The sequence below is a fragment of the Coturnix japonica genome, chromosome Z, assembly GCF_001577835.2.
Source record: "Coturnix japonica isolate 7356 chromosome Z, Coturnix japonica 2.1, whole genome shotgun sequence".
In the NCBI taxonomy this organism is placed as follows: domain Eukaryota; kingdom Metazoa; phylum Chordata; class Aves; order Galliformes; family Phasianidae; genus Coturnix; species Coturnix japonica.
In genome coordinates, this window is record NC_029547.1 from 14,304,256 (window position 1) to 14,332,143 (window position 27,888).

The 27,888-nt window shown below is 38.6% G+C and overlaps 2 protein-coding genes across 6 annotated transcripts in view; one reads left to right on the plus strand and one right to left on the minus strand.

The window, feature by feature from the left end:
* NLN (neurolysin) overlaps nucleotides 1-9,469 on the minus strand; it is a 34,317-nt gene extending 24,848 nt beyond the window's left edge. The window contains exon 1 of one of the 2 annotated variants that reach the window (XM_015848533.2): nucleotides 9,098-9,129. In XM_015848533.2, coding sequence (XP_015704019.1) covers nucleotides 9,098-9,114 — 17 coding nt within the window. In that variant the 5' untranslated portion in view covers nucleotides 9,115-9,129. Of the gene's footprint in view, nucleotides 1-9,097; nucleotides 9,130-9,284 lie in introns of those variants that run through there. The other variant, XM_015848532.2, reaches the window with a different exon arrangement.
* Nucleotides 9,432-27,870, plus strand: SGTB (small glutamine rich tetratricopeptide repeat containing beta). 4 transcript variants are annotated; one of them, XM_015848544.2, is made up of 11 exons: nucleotides 9,432-9,538; nucleotides 10,333-10,457; nucleotides 14,624-14,727; nucleotides 15,496-15,565; nucleotides 17,290-17,389; nucleotides 18,805-18,909; nucleotides 21,707-21,845; nucleotides 21,933-21,995; nucleotides 24,101-24,138; nucleotides 24,376-24,459; nucleotides 25,255-27,870. In XM_015848544.2, the coding sequence occupies exons 2-11, from the start codon at nucleotides 10,358-10,360 to the stop codon at nucleotides 25,364-25,366; spliced, it is 915 nt and encodes a 304-aa protein (XP_015704030.1). In that variant the 5' UTR covers nucleotides 9,432-9,538; nucleotides 10,333-10,357; the 3' UTR covers nucleotides 25,367-27,870. The 4 variants fall into 4 exon arrangements, with proteins under 4 accessions (XP_015704030.1, XP_032297144.1, XP_015704032.1 ...); XM_032441253.1 differs by having other exon boundaries at nucleotides 25,232-25,424; XM_015848546.2 differs by having other exon boundaries at nucleotides 9,440-9,538; nucleotides 10,337-10,457.
* The last annotated feature ends 18 nt before the right edge of the window (nucleotides 27,871-27,888 follow it).

The window sequence follows — 27,888 nt, forward strand, 5'->3', positions numbered from 1 at the left end:
TAAAAGGACAGGCAATTGTGGCCTGAAGGAAAAGCAAAGCAGACCAGCAAAGTGCTAACAACCCAAGAAGAGCCACATGCAGATCTTCTGTTTGAAGGCAAGACTTCAAATAAACGGTCTCACTGGCCTAAAAGAGGAATTTTCTAGATATGGCCAAGTGGAAGTTATTTATACAGGACATAAATGAAAGGAAACATCCCTAATCCAGATTTTATGCTGAGATTCTTTTCCCCTTGTTATTATCTTTTCTTCAAATCCTCACATACCAGTATAGACAAGTTTCCTTTTAATTTCTGCTGGCATACAAAAATATCAACCTCTGTAATATTAACTACCAAACTCTGAAAATGAAGCCTGAATAAAAAGCATTCCTTCCATCTCTGCTCTGTCTCTCCAGTACAAATGCAGATCTGACATTAACGTGTCACCAGCTTCTCCACTGGAATACTGCAAGTTGGAATCTCATCTAAAAGTTTCTCATAAATGAAACTACTTTCATGAAAACAAAAGGACAAGTGTTAGCATTCTCAGAATGCAATAGTTTCCGAGAATCCAGAACTACTGAATTCTACCCTGAATCTATGAATCTATTACAGAACAGAACTTCATTAAGTCTGCTTCCCACTGGACTGTGCTTTGTCAGTCTTCAACACACTGCAGCTCTGACAAAGCCTGTGGGCGCTGAAGGGGAACATCCTCAAAGCAGTTTCATGGCTCTGAACTTGCCTCTTCTACCCTCCAAAGGTTGTCAGAAGGAACATGAAATACACCAATTTAAGGTCAAAATAGAAATGAAACAGAATCAAAAGAAAACAACCTGAAAAAAAGAAAAAAAAAAAAAAAGTTGATGGCTATGCTAAGGCGAAGGATATAAGACTGATATAACTTTTAAAGGGAACCTACAGCTTTCTGTAATTCATTACTCTCATATTGAGAAAACACAGCTCTGCTACTGACCAACAATATAGTCCCAGAAACAGATCATGGCAACATTTCATTTCAGCCTGTCAAACAAGTTCAATTAATAAAGCTGGACAAGTTCAATTAATAAGGAGTCCCTAATTGCTGCTAAGCACTTCTTTTAAGCATAAAAAAAAGAGATTAGACCACTTGATCTTAATAGACTGGCTAATTGCATTGTAGAGCACATAAAAATCAATAGCTTCAGAAATGATTGGCATAAATGCCATCAAGTGATTGTCTATACCGTTAGAGACAATTAACTCAGAAAACTGGGTTTGTTTTGCAATGCTGATACTTTGCCTCCTCCTTCTGATGCAGTGAAGCTGGTATTCATGTAGAACAAAGCCAGTGAAAACCCAGAAGGACCCACAAGTCTTTCACTAAACCAATGTGGGCTTTCAAAAATGATAAAACATTTCAAGTAAAAACCAACACCACATGCAACCATTAAACACAACCTCAAACTGCTATTTGAAAGCACACACTGTTACCTTGCTGCCAGTTGTACTTTGGGCCAATGTGACTCACATCAGAATAATGAAAAGCCACATGCAACTGAAGTATGTGCATAGGTGAAATCTTATTCCAGCTATTTCTTTGAGTGGATTAATATTTCGTATTTGTTGATTACTTAGAACTGTAACCAAATGACCAAAACTTCAAATTTCACACAATAAAATTGAGAATTACTCATTTGTTCAAGGGAGAAACATAGGAATTATCTCAATCTAAAATTAAAGATTAAGCAGAATATTAAAAAAAAAAACAAAAAACAAGAAAAGAGAATATTGCTAAAATAATAATGTTTCAAAGATGCTCTGCAGCTTTATTTGTCAGTGTTACTAGAAAATGTGACTGTAAACTGTGCCACTGAGAGAAACCTTAACTTCCAAGACACGAACTGGAAAATAAATTAAATAAATTGTATTAATAACAGTTGGAACTAGATGAAGCAACAAGCAGTTTTCTTCAAAAACTATTTAGTTTTTTAGTTTTGAACCAACCTGCTGCAGTTATTATATAAAAGGATTGCTTTTGGTAAATGGCAGCAGCATTATAGAGGAGCCAGCCATTACTCAGACTAAGCAATAAGAAAATTATTCAGTTTAAATTAGGCAGAAGAATAAACAAATGTGGGTCTGTAAACAAGATTATGTCTATACTGCAATTATCTCATGTGGCCATGGGTACGCTATTGCCAGTGCGTGAACTGACCAGTTCAATCTTTCAGACATTACATTTAATTGTCTGCAGTGCAATGTGGAACTGCTGACGTATCTGGTTATGGGTAAGGTCCACATTCAGGAGCTTATGATATTCCTCTTCCTTCCTGCTCCATCCTCTTATTTCTGCTTTGTACATGACTCCATCTGTGATGGCAGTGTAACTACCATCAAGACCATACTTCAAAAAGCGACAGGATAACATACAGGTGAAAAACAGAATGGCTTTTGTTGGAAGGGATCTTAAATATCATCTAGTTCCAACTCCCCTGTGACACCTTCCACAAGACCAAGTTGCCCAGAGCCCCATTCAGCATGGCTCTGAACACTTCCAGGGGCAGGGCAACATTTTCCAATAATTCACCACCATAGTAAATACCTTTTTCCTTACGTCTATTTAAAAAAAAAAGAGCCTAAATTTAGAACTTGTATGCCTTGGTCTACTACCACACTCCCTGACAGAGTCCCTTTCATTGTTCACTTAGGCCCCCTTAAGTACTGTAAGGCTGCAACGAGGTCTCCCCAGAGCCTTGTGTTCTCCAGACTGTACAAACCCCGATCACTGAGAGCCTGCCTTTGTAGAAAGCTTCTAAATTACACACTGCAATCACTTCTATTATTGCTAGAACATCAGGTAATTTATTTTGCCTACAAATCTAAAATTTGATTACTTGCTGCTTCTGGAAAATATGAATACAATTTGATTTTAGAAAGGAGGAGGACTTTTATTATACTCTATTACAGCAGTATAGTGGCCAATATGACTGCTGCAAAGATGAGCAAAGCAATTAAGTTTTATGGGCTGATTTTTAACTTGTGCAGTAAATTCCTTAAACATACTAAACATTTATGTAAGCCTGGTTTTGATTAAAAACAATTTTCCACATCTGGAAGATGCCAAACAACCCTTTGTAACAATGCTCTATTAAACAGAAAAGCCTCAGACTACGAAGCAGAAGTAGCAAAGGGTAGCACCAGCTTTAGAAAGTGCAAACACAAAAACCTGCAACTCTGATCCTACTACTGATGACGACTTCGTAACAGATTCAAGTTTGCAGTCTCATTTAACTGCCACTGCAAACTGATGGAATCGTGGATTTGCTTGAGTTGGAAGGGACCTCAATGATCAAGTTCCAGCCCCTCCATTACTCTGTCCAAGATTCATTCTTTGACCATACATCAAATTTTCAAATTAAGCTTTACCTAAACAGCACGAGCTACACTGAGAAGAATTTGCAGACTAACAAAATCTATTTACAAATGTGTTTCTGGGAATACATATAGATTTATTTTACATACTCAAAGATCTGAAAGTTCCATGTAGCCATACAAAAATCTGACTATATCAGCTCTGTGGAAAACTATGCAGGTCGCTCTGAAAGTAATGCCTGCTATTTATTTCCATGCAAACTACAACAGATAGAAAGAGCACAAGAACACTGTTTGACAGAGAAAATTCTCAGCTACAAAACATATTTTTCAATACAATCACCACCATGAGCTATGCGTTTTTACCAGCAATGAACAACAGTCTGTATGTTGTGCTCATAAAAACCAGCACTGGGGGAGGTGACCCACTGTCCATGTTGCCATTGCTGAAATGCACCACCCACTGCCTCACTGTGCACGCTCCCAATGTTGGTCACCACAAACATTCATCAAGTGTCAGTGAGCATCAACGGGTGCCATTTTCTTCACATGAAAGAATTCACCTTTCCTCCATGTGCCCTTCCATGTCAGACGCCATTTTGTCAGACTGACTCTCTGCTGCCATCTGTCAAACAGCAACGACAGGTTTGTACATATGAATTTAAAACAAAATGGGATGTTACACTCTTTGTGTGCTTCTCACTCAAAATAACAATAATAATAATAATTTAAAAAATTAAAAATGGCTCTCAGCTCAAAAATTGTAACAATATGTGTGGGTTTCTTACACAAACAAAAGCATCACACACAACATAGTCATTGAGCTTTTAAATATGCTTAGGGCAAACAAATGCAGAGATGTTCTCCGTGTTGTACTCCACGTGCAATGCAGGGAGAGGAGAACAAGCAAGAGAGAAGTGCAAGGGAACCAGCACCGAATGTTGGAATGCTGCGAATCAGGAGACCATATTCATCAGGAGAACGCAACCAGCAATCACGGGGCCTCAGTGTTCCAACGCCACCTAGTGCTCTCCTTTAAACTGGAAAAAAAAGACTCGTCCCATTAACACAACATGAAAACTGACAGTTTGCCTCAGGAGTGATCATTTAATACATGAACAATATGCCATATGCTGGCATTTCCCTGTGGGTGCTACCAAACACATATAAATGGTAACAGACAGGCATGATTTAAGTAAACCTTTACAACAGCCAAGCCTCATATTCAATCCATTAAACCATAGAATAGCTCACGTTGGGAAAGACCTTAAAGATCACCAAGTCCAACCCTAACCTAACCCTTAACTCTAACAACCCTCTGCTAAATCATGTCCCCGAGCACCACATCCAAACAGGTTTCAAATACAACCAGGGATTCAATGGCATGTAGATTTTCTATTTTTGCTTTTTTGTTGTTGATGTTTTTTTCCCTGTAAACTAAGACCTACATAAGTTGAAAAGCATTTCAGAAACACTACAGTCCGTATTCAGCATCAAGGAATACAGTATGGACACACTGTAGTTGGTCTGGGTAACCTGGATGGATTTTGAGATGCAAATTAAATAGACAAAATATCTGTCTAAATTCTTTGCTTGTATTTTAAATTTATCTCCACTGTTCCAGTTTTGACTTGTAGATTTAAGCAAGAAGTATTTTTTTCTTCTTTATTTTAGAGTAAAGAAAGAACAAAATCAAGTAAAGTCAACTGAGGACTGAGTAACCCCAGGCAGAAAAAGAACTGAATGGGGAAAAAAAGAGAGAGAGAAGTAAGAGAAGTCCAAGAAAGAACAAAGTACACCTATATCACTCAGACTTAAATCAGAGCATTATTTCAATTGAACATAAGGAATGGGACCGCAGCCACAGAATTTAAGTAATGACTTTTTCCTGCTGGACAAACACTTTTGAGGTCATGATTACACTCCACCTCGCAGTCCTTTCATTAGTTTGGCTCTTGACAGTGCCTGGAATGGTGAATATGTGCCTTGAATTCTTGGGTGATTTTCCTTGGCAAAGTACTCAGCTCTGTGTCACAGTTTGGGACAGACAGATCCCACTGTGGCAAGAGGACAGCATATTTTATATTTCCTAATGTAAAGTTCCAGAACTGTTAACAAGAAACCCACTCATCTTAAACAGTGTTTGAAGGAATAGAAGATGATCTGCAGTCTTTCAACACTAAATAATTAATTTTGTGACTGCATCCTTTTTTTTTTTTTTTTTTTTTTCCTGAAAGATTATTTAAGGCTCAGTTCACAGTAAATTAAATTCTATGTTGCTCATCCAGATGAAGTGAAGTAAAAAAGATGGAAGTTATAAGAACATTTCAGAATCTTTACATTTTTCTCTATTCTGCTTTTACAGTCTTAGCAACTCTCAATGAATGCTTGCTAGTTTTTTTGGTGGAAGTAACACCCAGAGTAGTAAAGTAACTGAGAAAGGTACTTTGTATCAAATAACAAAAAATGCAGACCTGAAATAGAAATTCACTGGTATGCATAACAAGTTACACATGGCACGAACCTCTAGGCCTTACGCTATACTTGCATACTCTACTCACATCCCCCCAGTAATTTTGAAAAGCAAGTTGGAAGCAGCTCTGACTGATTTTCATAAGAGAAAGCTATCCCCACACAATAAGCTGGAGTGGACCACACGGAAGGTCAGGTTTCTGCAGAATGCCTGAGATCCTCTCTCTCATAACATAAAATGCTAGCGCCCACAGTTCTAAAGAAAAACAAAATGAAAAACAGATGCACAAATCTTACTCTGTCTGATGAACTGGGCTTTGAATCTATTCTGTGAACTGAATTCACGTAGCATCATGGCACACTTCCATGCCTGCATACTTTGCTTGAAGAATCTTAAAAAGGAAGCTGGGAGACTTAACACGTGCATGCAGACTGCAGGTGGTCTACTTACACTACACTGAATTTGATGCAGGAGGCATCCATCAAGTATCTTCTACTACACAAAACACAATGGAAAAAAAAGCATTTCCAGTTCCCTCATGTACTACTGCTGCATAAGCACCATCATGCCTGCAATATAACACACACAGAATGCACACCCTGTAGTGCAAACACCACACACTGCAACCACCAGGACAATTCAGTACTTCAATGCAATCAGATAACAAATTAAAAATAGCTTCTTGACTCCAACTGAAAAACAGCAAGACAGACAAATATTGAGGAGCAATACAAATACATTTAACACATACTGGAAGAGAGCCTCTTTGACAAAGGGAATTCATGACTCAGTAACCTACTGGAATTCTTTGATGGTCTTTTAAATAGACAGAGGTCAGCTAGTGTCATCTGTTTGATTTCCAAACACTTTTGACCAAAAGGTCTTTAGAAAAATGACACTGCTGTCATCATATTAAAAGTAAATTGTTAAAAGAATGGAAAGAAACAGAAAACTGGAACTCGGTGACCTGCATAGTTCCAGACTGGCTCCTACATACCTCAGCATATCCACGCCTCACCTAAAAAAAGGTGGGATTCGTGAAATTACAGCAGTATGATTTTTATGATTACTGGGGGCAGTATGTACAAAAATGTGGGGCTGAGCAAAGGTGTAAGAAAGAGCAAAGCACTCAGTAACACATGAAGCACACACATACTACATACAGTTCTGATGCTCCCAGAACTCTCTTGGTTTTTATTCTTCCACCTGCACAAATCCCTGTCCTCTTCTGACAAGTTAATAATGATCAATGAGGGATTAATTCCACTCATAGAATAAGTAGATGGGGATTCTTCCCTGACAGTAACACACAAACAGAGAAAGCTTTTAAGGAAGTTACACAAATAGTACAGAGAGAATGCGCAGTGATGAGTTCTTTCCCTGCTACTTCTGACACAATTCAAGAAGAGATCAAACAGTTGTAAGAGGAAAGTTCAACATAAAAATGCATTAGTAGGATTATTCTTATTATACTATATTTTATTTTTGCACAAAATCATACGACAACTATCTTTTGTGTTGGCAAGTCCCCAAAGCCAAATGATGATATGGCACAGGACTGTTCTGAAGTTACCACATTACGTTTGTCCCATCATATATACTTGCCTACATTTGATCTTGACAGACTTTTGCTCTGTCTGGACCTTACACTGTTGCTGTTGTTGGATCTGGTAGTTTAAGGAAAGCATACACATGCTGTATGGTCACAAATAATAAGATACAAGAAAGTGACTATAAAAGTGTTTCCGATTTCCCCACCATCCTCCTGACTCTTCCCCCAACCTCCCGTTGGTTTGATTCCTTCTCAAGAGAAAAGCCAGCGTTCACAATATCTTTCCAGGAATGAAAACCTAAAATTAGCCCTTAGGTGCAATTTTTATGGACTTTTTTTCCCCCTGAATCTACGTACATTTTCCTTCCAGCTCCAAATTTGATTTTGAGAATTCTGAAGATTTTGACAGAAAGACTCTAAAATCACAAACCCCGCAGAATTATTTTAGGGTAACAGAATTATTTAAGACACATTTTCCACTTCTGCATTCTATTTTTCCATTGCACATAATATCCTCAAAAAGTAAAGAGACTACTGTGCTGACTTCATTAACGTATGCCTTAGCCTGCCTTTTTCTATGCATTTAGTTGAAATATTTGTTAATCTTTGAATCTCTGAATCCTAATAGGAAAGGTACTCAGCTGGAGATAAGCTCCTTCTCCAGATCTGTCTATTTTTAACTGAATTATTCAAATGTTCAATGCCATTTTATCTAACATTAGACATGCAGCTTGAAACTTCCTAAAAACACAATTTTTAACCACCCATTTAAAATGAACTGACTAAAAATGTCACCTGAGAACGCCTGCTATTCAGTGTTCCTACAACCATGTGCTTAACTTCTCAAACTGGGAGGTCTCTGTTTGGCTTCTGAGATGGCTCTTTTTTGTATAACAACTACAGGAGCACACTTAAATGATGACTGACAAAAAGCAAACCAACACAATTAACAAACGGCACTGACCATTCCTAGATGTACATACGACAAATGATTAAGAAATAAAATCAATTCTGAAATCAATGTCAATCCTTCCTTATTACTTAAGGAGATATCTTCAGTTTCCAAACATAAATCACAAAGACTGATCTTTTATTTTATTTTTTACACAATGGAATAACTTCCATCCTTCTAAGACATCTTCAGGACAAAGAAGGTCAGGCAGCATTTTGGACTGACACACAATGGAAAACAAAGAAAATGACTGTATAAAAAGAATGCAACCGAGTCGATCAATTAATTTACAGCAGCTGGAACTTTACGGGGAAAAAAATATATATTAACTTTAATATAATATTATTATATCAATCCTGTTTTCTAACTGCTGGGGCCTCCAGCCGTAACTCAGCGTGAAGAATCGCCCTGCACTGTGTCAGCAGTGACAGCCCAGGATCCAGCCATGCGGCTGGCAGCCCGCACCCAGCTGTCATTTCTCAGCAGCCCACCAGAGGAAAGCAGCGATCTCCTCCTTCCACGCTCAGCCCCGCGGCTCACACAGCCCGGCCCTCAGCTCCTTCCTTCCCTTTTCCACCGCTCGCCGTCTCACACGACGCTTCCCTGGGCGCTGCTGGACACAGCGCTCACTACAAACACAGCGCTGCTTCCAAACCCTCCGGCACGGCGCCCGCCTCACACCTCACACCTCACACCCGTGGAAGGAGCTGAGCTCCCCCCCGCCATTGCCTCACGGCGGCTCCGTGCAGCCCGGCCCGGCCCGCCGGTGGAGCCGAGGGCGTCACCTGCTCACGCCGTCCATCGCCGGCCCTATTGTCTGCCGGCCCCGAGCAGCGCCGCCGCAACCGGGGACATGGGCGGCGCGGGGCCGTGCCAGGCCCTGCCGGGACGGCCGGCACGAACCGAGGGACGCGCGGACAACAGCGGTACGAGCGCGGGGCCGGCAGGAGCCCCGATCCGCGCAGCGCCTACCTGCGAGCGGTGCACAGCGCCAGCATGGGGAGGGAAGGAGAGGAGGGAGCGAGGGAGGCGGGGCCGCGAGGGGAGGCGGAGAAGGGGGAAGGGCCGGCGGAGAAGGAGGAAGGGCCGGCGTCGCTCCGCTGTCACCGCCGCCCTGCAGCCGGGCGCGGGCACAGCCGCCGGGACCGCGCCGCCGCCGCCGCTTGGCGCATCCGCTTCCGCCGCCTCGTTCGCCCCGTGTCCGGCTCGTCCCGCCGCCCCGCGCGGTAAGGCCGTGCCCCGTACGGACCTGCTCCCGGTCTCCGCTCCGGGCCGCGGCAGCTGTCGGGGCATGGCGGCCCTCGGCCGTGCCGGGGGAGCGCGGTGAGACGGCGGCGCTGCCCGGCCCGATAAACCTCTCGTTGGCTGTTTATCGCGGCCCCTTCGCTGCTCGCAGCCCTTCGGGTGAGGTCTCGGGGTGGCGGGGAGGGGATTATGCAGGAGCTGACCCGTTCATCCATCGCTGCACCGCCTTCCCCCGAGGGCTGGATGTCAGCTGGTGCCCGTTTGATTCGAAATGGTGTAGGAAAAATAGCTCGGAAAGTTGGAAATAGGGTTTTGCTGGAAGTTATGTAACTGGCGGCTGATGCGGAATGCGAATCAGAGCCGCCCGTGTCCCCGATCCCCGGCAGAGCCGAGGTCGCCGCGCTCCCGCTGTGCCCGGGGCGGCCGCGCAGCATCCAGCAGCGCAGCATCCGTCTGGGCACGGCAGCTGCTGCCGAGCTGCTTCGTCTTATCGCTGCTCTTAGTGCAGCTCTGAGCTTAGTATGACTCAGGCATGTTTTCCCCCTTCAAAATGCGAATGACTTAGGAAAATAAATAAATAGATAAATCCGGACAGGATATCCTTTGGAAGCAGGAGTTCGTGAGTTATGCTCTGTGGTGAATCTGAAGAAATCTCTGCCCTTCTGATGGCAGGTTGGAAGGTTGTAGGAGATGCCCATAACCTGCACAGCCCCCCCACCCCCAACCCCCCCTTTCTTTCTCTGAAATAAGGGGTCCTATTTATTTATTTGTTAAGACAGGAGAAATTCATCAGTTTGAAAATGTCATCGGTCAAGCGCCTGGTTTATGCTTTCATCCATTTCTTGAGAGAGCAAAGTCAGATGGAAACTTTCACTCCAGATGAACAAGAAAGCTTGGAAGGTAAGTGGTGAAGGTGGCAATACCTGGGCAGGTATCATGCATGCATATGTTATGTTATTTGGTGTATGCTACAGTAAGTAATTAGAGTGACCTAAACGAAACTGCTACAAAATGGCATATGAATAAGGTCACAGTATTTCAGGAATGATTAGTTTTAAACCACCTCTCATTTTTAAAATTTTTAAAGTTGCAAAATGGATTTTAAGTACCAGATACTTTGAATCACATCAAGTTAGGCAGTGCCAGAAAGCAGACTATGGGAGTGATTTGTGTATGCACCTGTTACATTAAGAGTATGGTTATAATACTGCTTGCCAGAGCTCCCTCACGAGTTCCTGAGCACCCACCTGCCAGTGTTCACTGGGACTGACACCAGACAGTTTCGTACACATCTAAAATGAAGAGATGAGTTATTGAAGCAACAAGTTCGAGGCTGCCATTGGTAATGAATGAACTGAAATAGTGCTAAAGTGTGATGGTTGTGCCAGTGAGATGCATGCCATTCTGGGTATGCTTTTTAAGGAGGGTAGAAGACATGATGCAGGGAGCAACCAACCTGTCATTCTCATCTCTGTGCTGGGAAAGGTGATGGAACAGATCCTCCTAGAAACTATGCTAAGGCACATGGAAGATGGGGAGAACTGTTTCATCCTTATAAGACATATAATAGTTCCAGGTAGTTCATCAGGGAAAGCTAAAAGAACCCAGGAAAATAATGCCAGCAGAGGAATACACATTGCTTTCAACACCGTCATTCTTTTCTCTTAATTCCTAGGAAGTAATATTACAGTGTAGAATTAATAATTAATTCTGTGATGCACTTTTCGTGGCATCTGTATAAGACACTTGCCTACTATTCTAAGCAGTCTGAGGCTTCATGACTCAAAAGGAGGATAAGTTGGAGACAGGGAATGGCGGGGCAATAAATGGCATCCTGGCAGTTATCTGAACTGTAAGGAATTGGGATTGAGGAGCAAGTCCTGCTTCTCAGACATAAACTTTGATAGTGAAACCTAGAATGTTATTCCTTTCAGTGTCTGTTGCTTTTATGTTGTAGTTTTCACTAAGGTAGGATGGAAGGAAACATTTGTTGCATATTATTCAAAGGTTATTCCACAGATCTGTTTTTGTGTCATTTTGTTGTGTTGGCTCACAGTGTCGGAGGCAGATGTTTGTGGTATGGCGATTGAAGCTGAACCAATATTCCCACCAGTGTTCCATGTTGTTGCCGTGTGACAGATGGCAGCAGAGGGGCACTCTGGCAGATTGGCATCTGACATGGAAGTGTGGATGGAGCAAATGTGACACTGAATTCTTCCACGTGGAAATACTGGCTCCCATTAACATTCACAATGCTTGCTGAATGTTTGTGGAGACCAAGCAGTGGATGTGAGCACAGTGAGGGGTGGGTGGTGCATTTCAGCAGTGGTGACAGTGACAGCATTCCTCTGCTGGTTCGGACTTTTTGTTCATTGCTGGCAAAAATACGTATCTAATGGTGGTCACTGTGTTGAGAAACTGTTTTGTAGCTGAGGATTTTCTCTGTCAACTGGTGTTACAGTGTTCTTTGTAGCTGTCAGAGTTTCTGTGGGATTAAATAGGAGGCATTACATTTGGAGCAATACATATAGGCGACTATCACTTTCCACATGTATGAAATGTAACTTGTATTAGGTTATAATAGTGTTATAGTGAAGTTATATTCAGCTCATGAAAGAAAAGCAAGGTTTTGAAGAATTATGTAATAGGAGATGGAGAACAGTCCTTTTGTTTTTATTATACCACTGATAAACATTGGGTTATGCCTATGAAGACTTACCTGAATACATGTTTTAAAGCAGTCTTAGCCTCTGCCTAAAAGAATCAACATTTTACAGATTTTATTTTCTGAATACAAGTATTAGAAACCCTCACTTAAATGCTTATGTAAAGTTTACCATTTTAATACAGATATGAATCCTAATTTTAGAGCTGTACCCTGCCAGCAGTTTCTTACCATATGCTATGTGTTAGAGGATCAGAGGCAAGCATTCTGAGTAACTGACTCATTTTGACTGTGCAAAATATCTGCATGTGGAATAGCAATAGTCCAGGTCTTACCAATGGAATTGGTTAATGCCAAATGGAAACTTAAAGGAGGAAAGAATTTGACTGATATTTTTCATTGTTGCCTTATGTATCTTGGTGTTTGTGGGGGAAAAAAGAAAATAGGGGATGGTTAGTGGCTGTGCCAGGAAGTAATTTAAGTATTTTCGATTCCCCACAGAACAATAAAAAGAAGTAGATCATTACAAATGAAATTGGGAATTTATCAAAACATAAGTCTGGAATATATATTCTAACTCTATAGTGTTCGAATTATAACGTGATATCAATGATAGTGCAAATTTCCCATGCTTACATGATGAATAAAATGCCTTGATTTGAGAAAACAGGAATAATCAGAAGGTAGACTGGAGAAATATGTTCTTCTGTAGTCCAGAGTCTAGATGAGCAGTTCGAATCTCTGTTGGCTAATGCTCAGCATTATGGGATGAATTAGCAACTTCACTTCTGCCAAGCTGTATTTTAGATGATGTACTTAAGAGGCACTCATTTCCCTTTCATATATACAGTTTCTACACATTGTTCCTGTTTGTAGCACCTATCACTGTGGAATTAAAGCAGAAAATCTATACAAATGGAGAAAGGCTGTGATTTTATTTTTTTATTCATTCATTCATTTTGCTTCTGACTGCAGTGAGTTCTCAAAGGCAGTGCTTTATGAAAACATGGAATGCACTGCTTACAGTGAAGGATTCGTGTCACACTTTGGATGACAGTAGTTACACATAAGATGAAGTAGGTTGAGACTGAACTGCACTGATAAGGAGTAATATTAATATGTAGTTCCGAATTCAGCATAATCAGTACGCACTTTACTAGAAGTTATTCTACTTAGCAGGAGACAAAGGAGTTTAACACAAATCATTCATCACACTTACTGAATAATATAGAGTCTGGCAAACCAATGTATGTTCAGCATTTATAGGCCATAGGAGCAAGCTGTATGCATGTTTAACCATATATTCAAACTTTAGTTTTGTTATACTTGGTATGTTATGAGAGGCTTTAAAAAATAATCTTCTCAGTTTTAGTATTTATTTTACAGGTTTACTCCCTTCCCTTCCCTTCCCTTCCCTTCCCTTCCCTTCCCTTTCCCTTCCCCTTCCGGTTCCCTTCCTTCCCCTTCCTTCCACTTCTCCTCCCTTCCCTTCACTCCCTTCCTTCCCTTCCCTTCCCTTCCCTTCCCTTCCCTTCCCATTCCCATTCCCATTCCTTTCCTTTCTTCCTTCACCCTTCCCTTTCCCTTCCCTTCCCTTCCCTTTCTTTTTTTCCCCCTCTCAGCTATGACAGAAAGGCTCCTCAAACTGGTCTTATTCTTAACCTTCAGTCATTTTACTTTAATGTTTGGGTCAGCATTCAGGTCTCTTGTAACGCACTGAGCTGAAATTAATTTTGCATTCTAAGATTTAGTTTTTACTGATACTTAGATTGAGTTCATCTATTCCAGGTAATCTCTAGTTCAGGTTAAAATGTATTTGGAATACAGCATAATATTAGGTTATTATTAGACCATTTTTCAGTTCAAATTAGGCTTCATGAAGGTTCTTCTTTGTTCCTCCTCAGTTTTCAGTCTAAAGCATTTGATAATTTACTTTGATGGAAACATTCTAACAGGTTCTGAAAACATTATGGAAAGTATTGATACAATTTGAGATATTATAATGTACAGAAAATGTGTTTATGCATAATTATATTTAGTAATTTCTATTCATCTTTTTTTGCCCGAAATTATGTGCTCACATTTAAAACTTCTTTTTGATATTTGGTCTACTTTAGAACTGCATACTGTGAGCATATGTAATTATTGCAGGATAGGCAGTGCTGCTTAATTAATCAGATGATTCAGAGGATTGAAAGAAATACTGCATATTTGTTTAAGAATAATGGCAGAACAGGTAAAGACTTTATGTATCTTTTAGTCGGTCCTGTGGCGTGTCCCATACTGTGACTCTTAGTTGCTGAATAAGGAGATGTGAACCACAACTTTATAAATAAATTAATGAAATTAGACTTCTGTTAAGACTTCTGTTAATTTTTATTATTATTATTTTCCATGTAAGTTGCAATTCAGTGTCTGGAGACCGTTTTTAAGGTTAATCTGGAAGATACTCATCTTGCACCTCCACAGCATTTGATAGAAATATTTGCAAACTCTTTCCACAAGGTAAGATTTAAATATAAATTTTAGCATCGTTTTGACAGTGTGTGTTAAGATTTTGTATTGTATACACCACTTTGAAAGTGCTGTGTAGGCCAAAACAGTGTGAAAGCCTAAGGAAAATATGTGAAAAATGAAATTTCAGTAAGACATAACAGACTGAACTCTTTTGGGACAGTATGAGGAATTACTTTTGGCAAGACAAGGACAATTCCATGCATACAATTACTGAACAGTGGAGGTCAAGTTGTCACTTGAAGGATTTTATCCCTCAGTTAAGCATTTTGCAGTTCCCAGAGGTAATTATCTGCAGAATGCTCGAGGTCATCTACATTTTCTGATACTTCCCACTCCATTGTGGAAGTAATTTAGATGATCACTAATCTTAAAGTGGGAACTTTCCAAACATGTACAAATAAGTCTTACCTGGAAGTTTCCATTACAGGAAGCATGAAAACTGTGATGGATTGCATATTTCATATCTCATCTTCCTGATTTCCTTAAGATGTGTGTTGAGCCATAAGGTTTCTTTGGTTGTAGAAAGCATGCCATCTTTCTCTTCTGAGGATGTCTTAGTGGTGTTTCAGTTCTTTCGTACTTCCTCTGCAATACAGAAAATGTGTTTGCTTGTTGATAGAATGATGTCTAGGATGGAAGATTTTTTTTAGTATAATCACTCCTATATTTTATATATAATATAATATATTTATATTATAATTGGTCTTATATTTTAATGAAAAAAAAATCCAAAACACTTATTTTGTTTACATACAGAATGATAAGCTGCCTCTCTCAGATTCTTTACCGGAGGATATTGAAAAGGCTGACCATCTGAAGGATGAAGGTTTGTAAATTAACAAAGTAACAATCATCTTATTCACATATTTTTTCTGTTGTTGTTATTATCATGGGTAGTGGTGGTAATGTATCTGTGCTGAGCAACATAACCTGTACAAAAAACTCAGCTTATTTCCCTTGAAATTATTGTGTTCTAATAGAATAGGCTAAGAGATGTGCTCTGATTGAATTTTAAGAAGGTACCAGTAGCGTTTGTTATGATTACAGGACTGTAAGGATATCCAGCACCTTGTAGGCGTGGGTATTGCAGCATTCTGTGATCTTAATCTGTGTCTTCCACCCCCTTATCTGTCAGGCCACAAGGGTTTGTGAAATGGACTAAGATTTCATTGTCTGCCATCAGTGTGGAATATTACAGTTGCTTTTCCTTTTGTCCTGGATTTCTTAATCTCAGCAGAAATAGTAGGTCTTCTGTTTTCCCTTAGCCAGTTTTTAACTGCAGAGAGAGAATAATCGGTACTCACTGATACTAGCTCCGTTCTAGCAGTGTTTCTTGTCACCTTTGGTTCACACCAGTATTAAAAAATGCCACCTTTGGTGGCCATCAGTAGTAGTTGTGTTTTAGAGAAAGGTCAGGTAGTGCAATCTTGTTGAATGCATGTGCTGTGTGAGTCTTAACTCTCAGCAGGATTTATTTGTGGAGTTCTTTGTTTCTGTTTGTGCAGAAATGGTGAGTCGGTTGTGGGCCTGGAAAATTTTGCAGCCTGGAACTATTTGTTCTACAGTCTTGCTTTATTTGCTTTTATGCAATTATCTACAGGTGTAATAAACTATTGATCTATCCCTTCCTTATTTTGGAAGAGGGCTGAAATGTTTTGCCAAGGTACAGGGAAATCAGTGAAAGTATGTAATTGTCCTGATAACTTCTTGGCATCGTTGGGGAACCAAGGCTTCTGCAGGATCTAGCAGGCCAAGAATCCATAGTGGTGGCACCAGGGATGAGGTTAAGCTTAGGTATCCTGTAGTAGGACTTTGTTTCTCTATTACTCTGTCATGAAGAATGAAATCACTACAACTGCTCTATATCAGTGAGGAAGGAATGTGCTAAATAGCTTTTATTTGAAAGAACTTGCCTCAACAATCTCCAGAGAAAAGCTTTTTTTTCCTAGCCTTTTCACTGAAGTAGGCTTGAAAAGATATAGTATGAGATGTTATTGAGCAGAGTGCCATTGTACATATAAAAAACCATTTTCTTTGAATTGTTTTTAAGCTACCTCTGCTATATATATGCTTCTCATTATCCTTACTAATGAACCATGAAGCAACATCACAGAAGAGGGGCTTATTTCTCTTTTTAAATGAATAGTTACAGGGAAAAAATTTTATTGATGTTGGACCAAGTAGTTAACAAATTGCTTATTGGATTACTGATTAATCTGTATTAGAGTGCTACTGCAACTACAGTCATATTTCTCAACAAAAGTGATCTTTCCTTAGTGGCAAAAACCGTCAGGAAAGTATGAAATAGCGGGAAAAAAAAATAAGAAGAGAAAGGCTTATGTGGTGGATTGCAATGCACTTAATAACCTTTACAGACATAGTATATGCTTCTATTTGCTTTGTTCCATGCCAGTTACATTTTAAAGAATATATTTCAAAAACATGCTATTAGAGCTGCTTTATTTATTTGCTGTAATGTGGCTTCTCTTCTTTTTCAAACACAATGACGTGTCTTCTAATTACTTAAGAGCTTTTTGTAATTTATTGCAGGTAACAATCATATGAAAGAAGAAAATTATGGTGCTGCAGTGGATTGTTACACTAGAGCAATAGAGCTGGATCCAAACAATGCAGTCTATTACTGCAACAGGTAAAAACAAAATAATACATACGTATTATTCCCAAACCTCATAAACATTTTTTAAAATATAAAATATTATGTAGATCAAAACCGTGTGAGGCTAGGAAAAAACTGCTATTTGTAAATTAACATGGTAAATTTGTGGCAGATCTAAAGCAGAATTGAGGTAAAATCTGTATCAGAAGTTGTCGTATGGGCTTTAAAATTACTTTGACACTAGATGTCAGCTTTCTGTAAGTTAGGATGTTTATTGTAAACTGTGATGCAGGCTGTGGTTCCCGGTGTATTGAGAATAATAATCTGGTGGTCTGGTTGCCATTTCAGTCTTTTATAGTATTGACTAGCCTTAGAAAAAAGCACTGGTGTGGGTATAACATTTTGGAGATTTAAAAGATATATAAATATTCTGTGATTTTATGCATGATCTGTTGAGAAATAACAAGACCACCTTCTTATAATTTTGTTGTATAATCAGTTCTTCACCATAGCACTGACATGGGACTAGATGAAGTAAGGAAGGGCAAGTTATTGCAGCAGCAGCAGCAGGTTGCATTTTCAGTATATTGCCCTGAGGACCAGTATATTTTGAGTGGTATATTTTGAGCCCCTCTGTAACTGGAGGCTCTAGAGGCAGTAATGCCCTGCCTCTAGAGCCCCTCTGTATCTTACTCTTGGGTACATCTATTACCAGAAGGAAGTAATAATTAGAGTGTTGTCAACCTGTCCTTGTGGTACTGCATGACATGGTATGAGGGCTATGCTACCGTTACTCCAGAGTTTAGTCTGTGATAAATACAAGTGAGACTCAGTGTTTTGTGGCAAGTGTAAAGAGAAAAAGAATGCACAACATAATAGTGTTATTATACATCACAGAGACAGTAGCTTAAGATGTAAATAATCTATGTTAACTTAGAAGACTGATCACATAAATGACATAAATAGATATAAAAACATTAATAAAAGACCTGATTCTAAAGCCCTTCAAAGTCAGAAAGATTCATTACCGCTAAGAAGAGCAGAGAAAAATTACAGCATTCCTTTGGATAGCATTAAAAATATACTTCTTACTGAAAAAATGATTTCACTTTAGAGTTTCACTTCATGAAATAGGTTTTGTGATGTATTTTACGCGTAGTCATAAGCTGGATGTAGAACAGTTTCTTAGGATTATTTCTCCTCTGTGCCTTCAAGGACAGGTGTGTTCTCCAAAGCCCTAGTCCATCAATACGCCTTAGCATATTAAGAATGTTTGCTTGTCCTGCTTCACTGAGGAAAGCTGACACATTGCCTTAATAGTGAATGAAAAGTCAGAAAGTTTATACATGTGTGAAGTTAGTCACAAACATGTATATAAGCTTGTGTTGATTCTGCTGTTACTGTTTCTCTTCCTAAGCTCTCTCCTTTTTTTCTCCACTTTCTCCTAGGGCAGCTGCTCAAAGTAAACTCAGTAAGTACAGTGAAGCAATAAAGGACTGTGAGAGAGCCATAGCAATAGACCCAAAGTACAGCAAAGCATATGGAAGAATGGGGTAAGCTAATGGAAATCTGAGTAAACACTGAAAACCCATGTGCAAATCAGTGTACATTTTCAGAGATAAGTGGAGCTTTGTTGTTTTACGTAGCTGATGTTCTTGTTTGGGAAGTGTGGCGATTTTCTGAGGATGACTTGGTCAGGGTGACAGCTTTAAGTTTTATTGACCTTAAGTTTTAATTGGCCTTAACATTTTCATATTGAATCTTGACTGTTTTTTTGGGGGGTTTTGTTTTGTTTTAATTTCATTTTATCAACTTTGCAAATTTTGTTTCGGAAGTCATTCTGTGTTTTTCTTTTCTACCTCCTACCTAATTATGACTAATACAAATTCTGCTATGGGATAAAAGGAATCTGTTAATGATGCAATTAGAGAACATCATCTTTTAAAGTACTGGGGCTTCAGCACTAGCGGCAGAAGCCTGATTTTTCTGTTCAGTAGCTGCCAGGAAGCAGATGTTTAGTCATGCTAAAATTATGGCAGTTTTCCTCATCCAGGTGGAGGAGTTAACAGGATTGCCCCTTCAGGCAGAGGATCTGCTAAGTGCAGTCTGAAAAAGAATGACTGTTTGAGAGAAGGGCCATAATTCTAAGGTATCTAGCTTTGCATTTTCAATAACAAAGCATATTGTGAGGGTGTGGGCTGAATACTTCTTCAGCCTTTTGTCATTTGAAGTTTATCTACACTAGTAAATTCAAAAAATGCTTGGGGTCAGTTGGCACAAAATAGCCCATGTCCATATTATTGTTTAAAATCTAGTTACAGAGTGACCACATCCAAACTGCCTATTGCTAAATTGCATTGGTCTGTGTTAACTTCTGAACTGTGCCCCAGAATTGTTTGAGTAGCTGTCCTGGGGCAGCACCATTCCAGGGAGCGTTTATTTAAAATCAAAGATGATAGAATTCTGTAACTGGAAAACCTTCCCAGACACAGTTTATTTTACTGGTACAATTGTAGCCTTGAGATAGTGCCTAATTATTTCAATTTGATATTCTGAGGATTATATAACTCTCCTTAGATTATTATTTTTTTTCTGCATAAAACGGAACCCAAGATCTTCAGATGTCAGTGAGATGGAGGGAAACTACAGGGTGATGGAATTGAAAACTGAAGGTTATTTTAGAGTTTTGGGTGTAAGATCAGTGTACTGTTCACAAACAGTGTTAGGTGGGATCTCATTCTCAAGCACTCAAGCTTTCCCTTTTTTTGTCTGACTGCTTTAAAAGGTGATATATTCTAAACCACCGGGTACTGTTCAACTCAGCAGCTAGAAAGATTAATATATCTTTATATATTATATATATATCTTACCATATATATATATATATATATATATATATATCTTATTAATAGGCTGAGCAAGGATACAGTGCTTGTTTAGAAATAACTGGGGAAGAAAAGCACAGAAGCCATTGTCTCAAAAGAAAAAATCCATGTGAGAATGCTGTTTTTTCTGACTGAGTTACAAAAGTGAATCAGTTTTTCTGAGGATTTGATGTAAAATTCAGTGTCTTGATGCCACAGAAATAAACAGAAGTCTTACAGAAATATGCAGCTGTGTAGACAGTTAAAAGAAATGTTGGGTCTGTAATTGTGAGCAAGGAGACTTGCCTGCTGTTCGGACTGTAGTATGTACTAAGAAGCAGAATTTTACATATTTTTTCCATAAATAAACATTGTTGCATCAGAGAAATATCTGGCTGGCAATATCCTTTGGTTAGAAACTGGTAATTTATGGGCCAAGGGGGAGAACACAGCTCATGAGAGCAATCGCATTGAGAAAACATTAATATTGCATGAGTTACTCTAGAAGTTTTGTACTGGAGTTTTATGCTGTTACTGAGTTTGTTATAGCTGACAGTGATGACCATGACTGATGTATCTAACCCGCTGAGCTCTCTTGCCTGTGATAAAAGACCAAGGTCTCACAGTGGTTATTAGCACAAGCTTATCAAACTTGTCTCCGTATTAGTGGAATGTAGGTTACACAAATCTTTCACAAAATGAGGGAAAAATCAGGTTAGTTTTGTGATCAGCATAAATTGAATATATAGCAGAAGGCAGAACTAAAGCTGCAACCAGATGGACTTCTGGAATAGCTCCAAGAAAGGAAATGTTTTTAATGTGGGAGCTAAACAAATCTGAAAACAAATATTGTTTCAGAAGTAGTAGGTGATCCATTCTGCACACTCCTGAGCTGCTGGAGAATAATATTTTACAGAGCATTAAGCAGGCTTCTCTGAAACATACGTTTTTAAAGGTATTGCTACTATCCTCTATATCTTATTATTTGTCAAGCAGTGATGTAGATGATCCAAGAGGAAAACCTTACACTGATCCAGTGCAAAAGCCTGCTAGATTGAAACCTATGGTTTTACTCTTTGTTTTCTTGCAGCAGCAGAATTCATATTAAAAGCATCTTAACCCTACTTATCTTCCAAATATACCTTTCCAAATAATCTCCTGGATCAAAGGGACTGGAAGAACAGTAAGGGGAATTTCTGAGCTCAGCTTGTGCTTTCAGAAATGGAATCATTTGATAATGCCAGAGTTTTTAATGAAACTTCCACACGTATGAAGTAGATGATGCTAGATGAGTTATCGAGGATCATCTCTTTTGCAATAATAGAGGTTTACTTTAAGCAGTGGTAGCACAACAGCAAAATGTCCTTTAACTTAATAGTCAGGATAGAGTTAGTTGTGAGATACTGGTTTAATTGAAGCAGACGATGTGTCATTATCTTTTGACGATTGATAATGTTCTACCCGGGATTTCTTTATTTCACATTAGGTTGGCTCTGACCTCAGTGAACAAATATGAAGAAGCAATTACCAGTTACCAAAAAGCACTGGATCTTGATCCAGAAAATGACTCTTACAAATCAAATTTGAAAGTAGCGGAACAGAAACTAAGAGACATGTCCAGTCCTGTAAGTCAGCTCTGCATCTATTTATTAACAATGGTTTTGACTGATATTTTAGATGTAAACTTACCTTCAAATCTTACTTCATTTTAGACTGGAACTGGGCTGAGTTTCGACATGGCGAGCTTGATAAACAATCCTGCCTTCATTAGTATGGTGAGTGCACTCCAGGCTTTACATTGCATTGCCTTTAATGCTGAAATTTTAAGAACTTCTCTTGTTTAGTAACACAGGTGTTTTTAGTGCTTATTATAAGTTGCATTATACTGAATTTAAACTTTTCTAAGTTATCTTGTATTTGAACCTAGAAGGGGAGGGTAGATTTAATTCTCGTTAGATTTCCAACTGATTCTATCCTACTTATGAACATACAATGATATAATAGATAGCTGTGCTGCTTTCAAAGATGGCAAGAATAGCTAAACACATGTTAACATCATGGTGGGGATATCTTTTTATTCACCACAGTTGATAGTGAACAAAGAAATCTCCTCTTAAATGAATAGCTGTTGGTTTATATGCAGTCTACCCAACAAAAGTCTAAAGCGGTAACTGCACAGAACACCTTTTTGTTCTTACCCTTTCAAATTGTCCCTGACATCTTTTACTTCAAGAGATGTGTAAATAGTGAATCTAAGTAATATGTTGCATTTTCCTTTACTTCCAGCACTTTTACAAGTTGTAGCTTTGCCCCTCAATAGTTTTCTCTTCATGAAGGTTTGTTTTAGCCAAATGGTGTACATTAACTTTGAAGAATGGAGTTTGCAGGAAAGAAATGCAAAAAAAATACTTATTTCCTGTGAGAATCCAGTTAAAACTGTTCTACCTTTCTGGTAGTTTCTCAAGGATAGGACATTTCAGCCCACACTTCAGAATGAAAAACAAAGATCAATACATATAGAGGCAGCAAGCAAGGAAGAAGTGATGGATGAAATAGCACTGGAGTTCTGTGTACTGCCTCACAGGCCAAATGTATATTGGTAATAAGAAAGTGACTACTCAGGCTACACAGACTATACAGTAAAATCTGTGTAGTCAAAGATGTACTGGTCATTATGGAACTAACTACGAGGAAAGGATTTGTTTGTATCAATTCAAGGTTGAGTGAACAGAACAAAGGGTATTCACCCTAGAATGAATGAACTTCTCCTTTGGCGGTAGGGAGTTTTGTTGTTTCTTTGTTGTTTTGTTTTGTTTCAAGGAAGAAGGTGTCTTACCTTGGGAACACTATTTCTGGCCTCCTTTTTGGCCTGATAACTTAGATCAAACCTGCAACTGATGAGAGAGGGGAAAAAGCCCTTAGTTTCCCTTGTAAGAGATATGAGTTTGACATCTTTATATCCTAACATAGACTAGATAAAAGAGCTGATTTACTTTTGAGAGGTTGTATGAAGATGTATTGGCCAACTGTTGTTTTATTTGTCTGGGTTTTTTAGTACGCTTAATAAAATAGTGGATGGGCACTGCATTATGCATTAGTCCTTGGCCACAAATTATTGTAGGAATTATATATATGTATGTATATGTGTGTATATATATCCTATACACACACACACACACATACATACACATATATACATATATACATGCATATATATATAAAATACTATATATATACACATATTGATAATACTAAAGCTATTACTAGTAATAGCTATACAATCTCTCACTATACAGTCTTACACAACAGTAAACAACAGCGAATGAGAATAGAAATAACCTCATTCTTGAAGCAAAGTAAGAAGACACACAAGATATACAAATAACCAAAGAACATATGTTACAAAACTATGGTATAAACCAAGTTCACAGTCTGTTTTTTTCTGCGGTATTTTGTTTATCTTGTTATTGCTTTAAGAGATTATTCCCACTACTTAAATAGAAGCAAAAATGATTTCTGAAACCTGGGAATTTAAAATCCTTTATAGAAAACCTTTGCACTTCGAATTTTATTTTATTTTTCATTTTTAGTGTACAAGGTTTTTAGGTTTGACTTCTTGTCATATTTTTCATGTGTGAATCTTCAATGTGAATCTGTTGTCTATTGTGTTAACAATTATCTCAGCATCGTATTTTTCAAGTATTTAACTGTAATGATTCTTTTTGCTGGACATCACACATTTTTGTACATACGCTTAATTTTGTAATAAAACATAGCATACACATTGATTTTATTTTTTTTCCGCATTTTTTTCAGTGACACTTATGTAATGAAAGTGTTATAAAATGTTATAACTGTAGCTATATATTGTCTATTCTAGGCAGCAAGCTTAATGCAGAATCCCCAAGTTCAACAACTGTAAGTATAAAAATGGAATACTACTGAAACAAATGTCTTTAAGGGTTTGAACTAAAAGTAGTCAGTACTGAATTCCTAAAAATGTAGTTTTGTATTTGTTTACTGTAAATAGAAATGCTGCAGTTTCTTCCTCTCACAGCGTAGTTCCTCCCTGCAATTCAACAAAGAACTGCAGTTTATTGCTTACTGTAAAGGTTCTTGCAGACCCCAGTGCCAACCCTGTGCTAACTGTTCCAGGATGTCAGGGATGATGTCGAATGCCATTGGTGGCCCTGCTGCAGGTGTTGGTGGCCTGTCAGATTTGTCCAGCCTGATCCATGCGTAAGTATTATGAATCATAATGTTACTGATACATTTATGGAAACCTCATAGTGCACCGTGTCTTAAAAAGGGATAGCATCAAACCAGATAAACTGCAGCCTTTCCTCACTGTGTGCTTCCTTATTATTAAAGGTCATAAGGTCACAACTGACTGTGCTCTGGTAAACCTACACTTTGACTGAAAGAACTCAAATGATAGTATGAAAGTGGCTTTTACAAAAGCCAGAACCCCAGTCTTTTATAACATTATAACAATGATGCTTCTGGAAGAGTCAGCACAATTGCTTGTATGGCATATCCTAGTGACAGTCCTACAATTTTATTTTCAGTCTTTTAGCCTGTTTCAAACCATTTTAAGTTCTTCCTCATCAAGGGAAGAATAAGTTATCATTGTCAGCACAGACAGGACTGTGACCCTTCAAAATCAAGGGCCATTTTGACAAAATTTGTGCTATGTACAAAAATGTGCCTAGACTTATGAAAATGGTGGCCCTTCCTCAACCTTCACTTTGGTTGAAAGGAGTCTTGACTAACAACTGATACTTGGGCAAAATGCAGAAGACTGAATATCGTTGCAGGACATCCATGAGGTAACAGATTTTACATAGTTGCTTTTTGTAGTACACCAGTGTACTACAAGATGAAGTCGTGACACTATAGCTACCCTGCTGTATAGCATTAATCAAGATATCTTTAGTCTTAACTTTCCTATACTGCAGTTTTCAATTACATTAGATTTTGCTACAGATCTCTTGTTATTTTTTCAAATTAGTTTTTTTAAACTTTTTGACACAGGGGGCAGCAGTTTGCACAACAGATACAGCAGCAGAATCCGGAGCTCATAGAGCAACTGAGAAATCATGTCCGGAGCAGATCTTTCAGTGGCAGCACTGAGGAACATTCCTGACTTAAATGAGTCCTGTGAATTGACATGGTATATAACCCTGAAATGCATACCATAGTTAGTAGCAAAAGCACCATTGTTAACTCTTCTGCTTGAATAGAAGACTGAAAATTCTTTGTGCGTGTTTGCAAACAAGAATAAATCTGTTAAACAGATCTATTGTGCATAACATCATCTAATGTATAGTTAATCCTCTGAAAATTAATATACTAAATACATTCAGTGGTTTATTAAAATCCTTGTGTACAAGTCATTTTCAGTATGTGCATCAGATTGATCTCCAGGGGTGTTGAATGGCAAGGAGTTCTGCAGTTGGCTGATTTAGTGTAACATCTTAATTCTAACTTCCTAACATAAAAGGCATGTTATTCTGATGATGGGAGTTGTTACAGCTGCTGAAACAATAGCTTCACAATCCTTTTAATGGACATCTGATGTGCCCTTCTATAATGCGTGTAAATCAGTGTTGGACTGTAGAATGTACATAAAACTTCTGCTTGAAGTCTGTTTGTATCTGTGGAGAGGCTATCAATGGTAACATGAAGTACTTTCTCAGCTTCATTTGGCTGGATAAAAGGAAATGACTGCGTATAAAGGAGTACCAAAAAGTAGAGAAAAAAGATAATTCTTAAGTGGAATTATACAAACACCAAAATACATTTTGGCTAGGTAAGGAAATTAAGGAGTTTCAGGCTCCTCAGCTGCAATGCATACCCTCAGGTCAATCCTGGAGGCCAGCAGTATGGCTCTGTTTTCACAGGCATTGCAAACTGTATTACATTCTGTATGTATGCAGTATTTAACATAAGCTTAACTTTCATAACTGTAATAAACTAAAACCGATCATATGACTGTAGAAATATCTTATACTGAAAAGTAATCAAAAATGATTGCCTTAGAAGGATTCTCCTCCTGATCCTGTGTGATAAATCACTGGCCTCAGATTCATTGCACGTATCTATTCTTAGCAATGATTGTACGGCTAAAGATTTTTCCAGTTTTTGTTATTTCTGTTCATACATTGGCATTCTTAGTCATCTAACCTTATTCTGAAAGAGACTGCTGTTTTTTTCTGGATTTTCTTTTAAATTCTGCTTGCTGTTCACATTGCCTTCTTCATTTATTTCTCTTCTTAACTCACGATTTCCTCTTTCTAAATCGAAACTAAAACTGATTTGAGGAGCCTGCTTTGATTCCTAAGACAAAGAGCCCTCTACTGGCCTCTCAGACTACAGGCAGCCTGGAAGAATAAAATCGAGGTTCCCAAATGGAAAGGGACACAGTGGCTCCTTGGACGTTGCACATTATGTCTATCTGATTTATCTTGTGGGCAAAAGAAACAAACAAGCTCAGAAAATGTAAAGGTGGGACTAAGCCAAGGACTCCAGTAAGAAATGCGTGCATTTACTGTGCAAGCCTTCATCAGCTTAAAACACAGGAAAAAAGTACAGCTGGGTCCAAGGAGAAATGGAGAAAACAAAAAGTCCCATGAACACAAAATCCGCGTTATCATCTGTTGAATCATGAACTTAATACTGCATTATCAAGATATTTGTAGGTTCTTCAACAAAGCAACCCTACACACAGCACTTACTCTATCTGTATGTTGCTGTGGCTGCCTTTTTAGGGCTGTGAAGCTTCACATTAAATCCATTTCCAAATAAAAACTGTTAACAACATTTGATGACAAACAAGCTTTTTAACGTGATCTTTTTTCAGAGGCAGTTAGGATTCTGTATCTAATCTGTGAGTTAAGTTCCGTTACACTAACATAATAGGAAAGGATACTGTCTATACGGAAGGTGGATGTATGTATGTGCTACGTGGGCTAAAACTACTGTACAAATAGTATTCTGTGTCATGTCAGGAAAGAAGCATTGCTCCTAGCACATAACTCCTATAAATCTTCACATTTCCTTAATTTTCTTCCATAGTGAGTTTTATTAGCTTTGCTAAGGGGAGAGTAGTAAATCCAGGAATGTCTGGATAGCACATGGGGATCTCTCTCAATTAATTTATGCTTCTGTTGGCAGCACTGTTGATGCAGATATCTTTCTACTCTAAAACAGCAAGTGTGAAGAACCTCTTGAGAATTCCTTAAAAACAAGGAAATGTGGTAATACTGATAAACTGCTGTAGAGGTTGTACTGTCTTCCATAAATATACTTCTTTTATTTATTTTTTAAAATTGTTCACTGGTGGGACCCCATAGTTTACTGTATTTATCAGAGCATTATCCCCAAGATAAAAGATAAATGAGTTATTGGTTTGTTATTTGAAAACACTGTAATCATCTTCATGGATATTTTACATACCACGGTACTATCAGTGTTTAGGTTTTATGCCTGTACCAATCACATGTAACCAGAATATGTATTACAATGATGGCATTAGCTAACCCTTTTGGAATGTGCTACAACTCGTGTAATACTTGTAAACATTCTTTGTTTCTTGTGTATTAACAAAAAGGGCTTTATAGCCTCAATAAAAGACAGTGCAACCAATGACAGGAGCTGTCATTACAT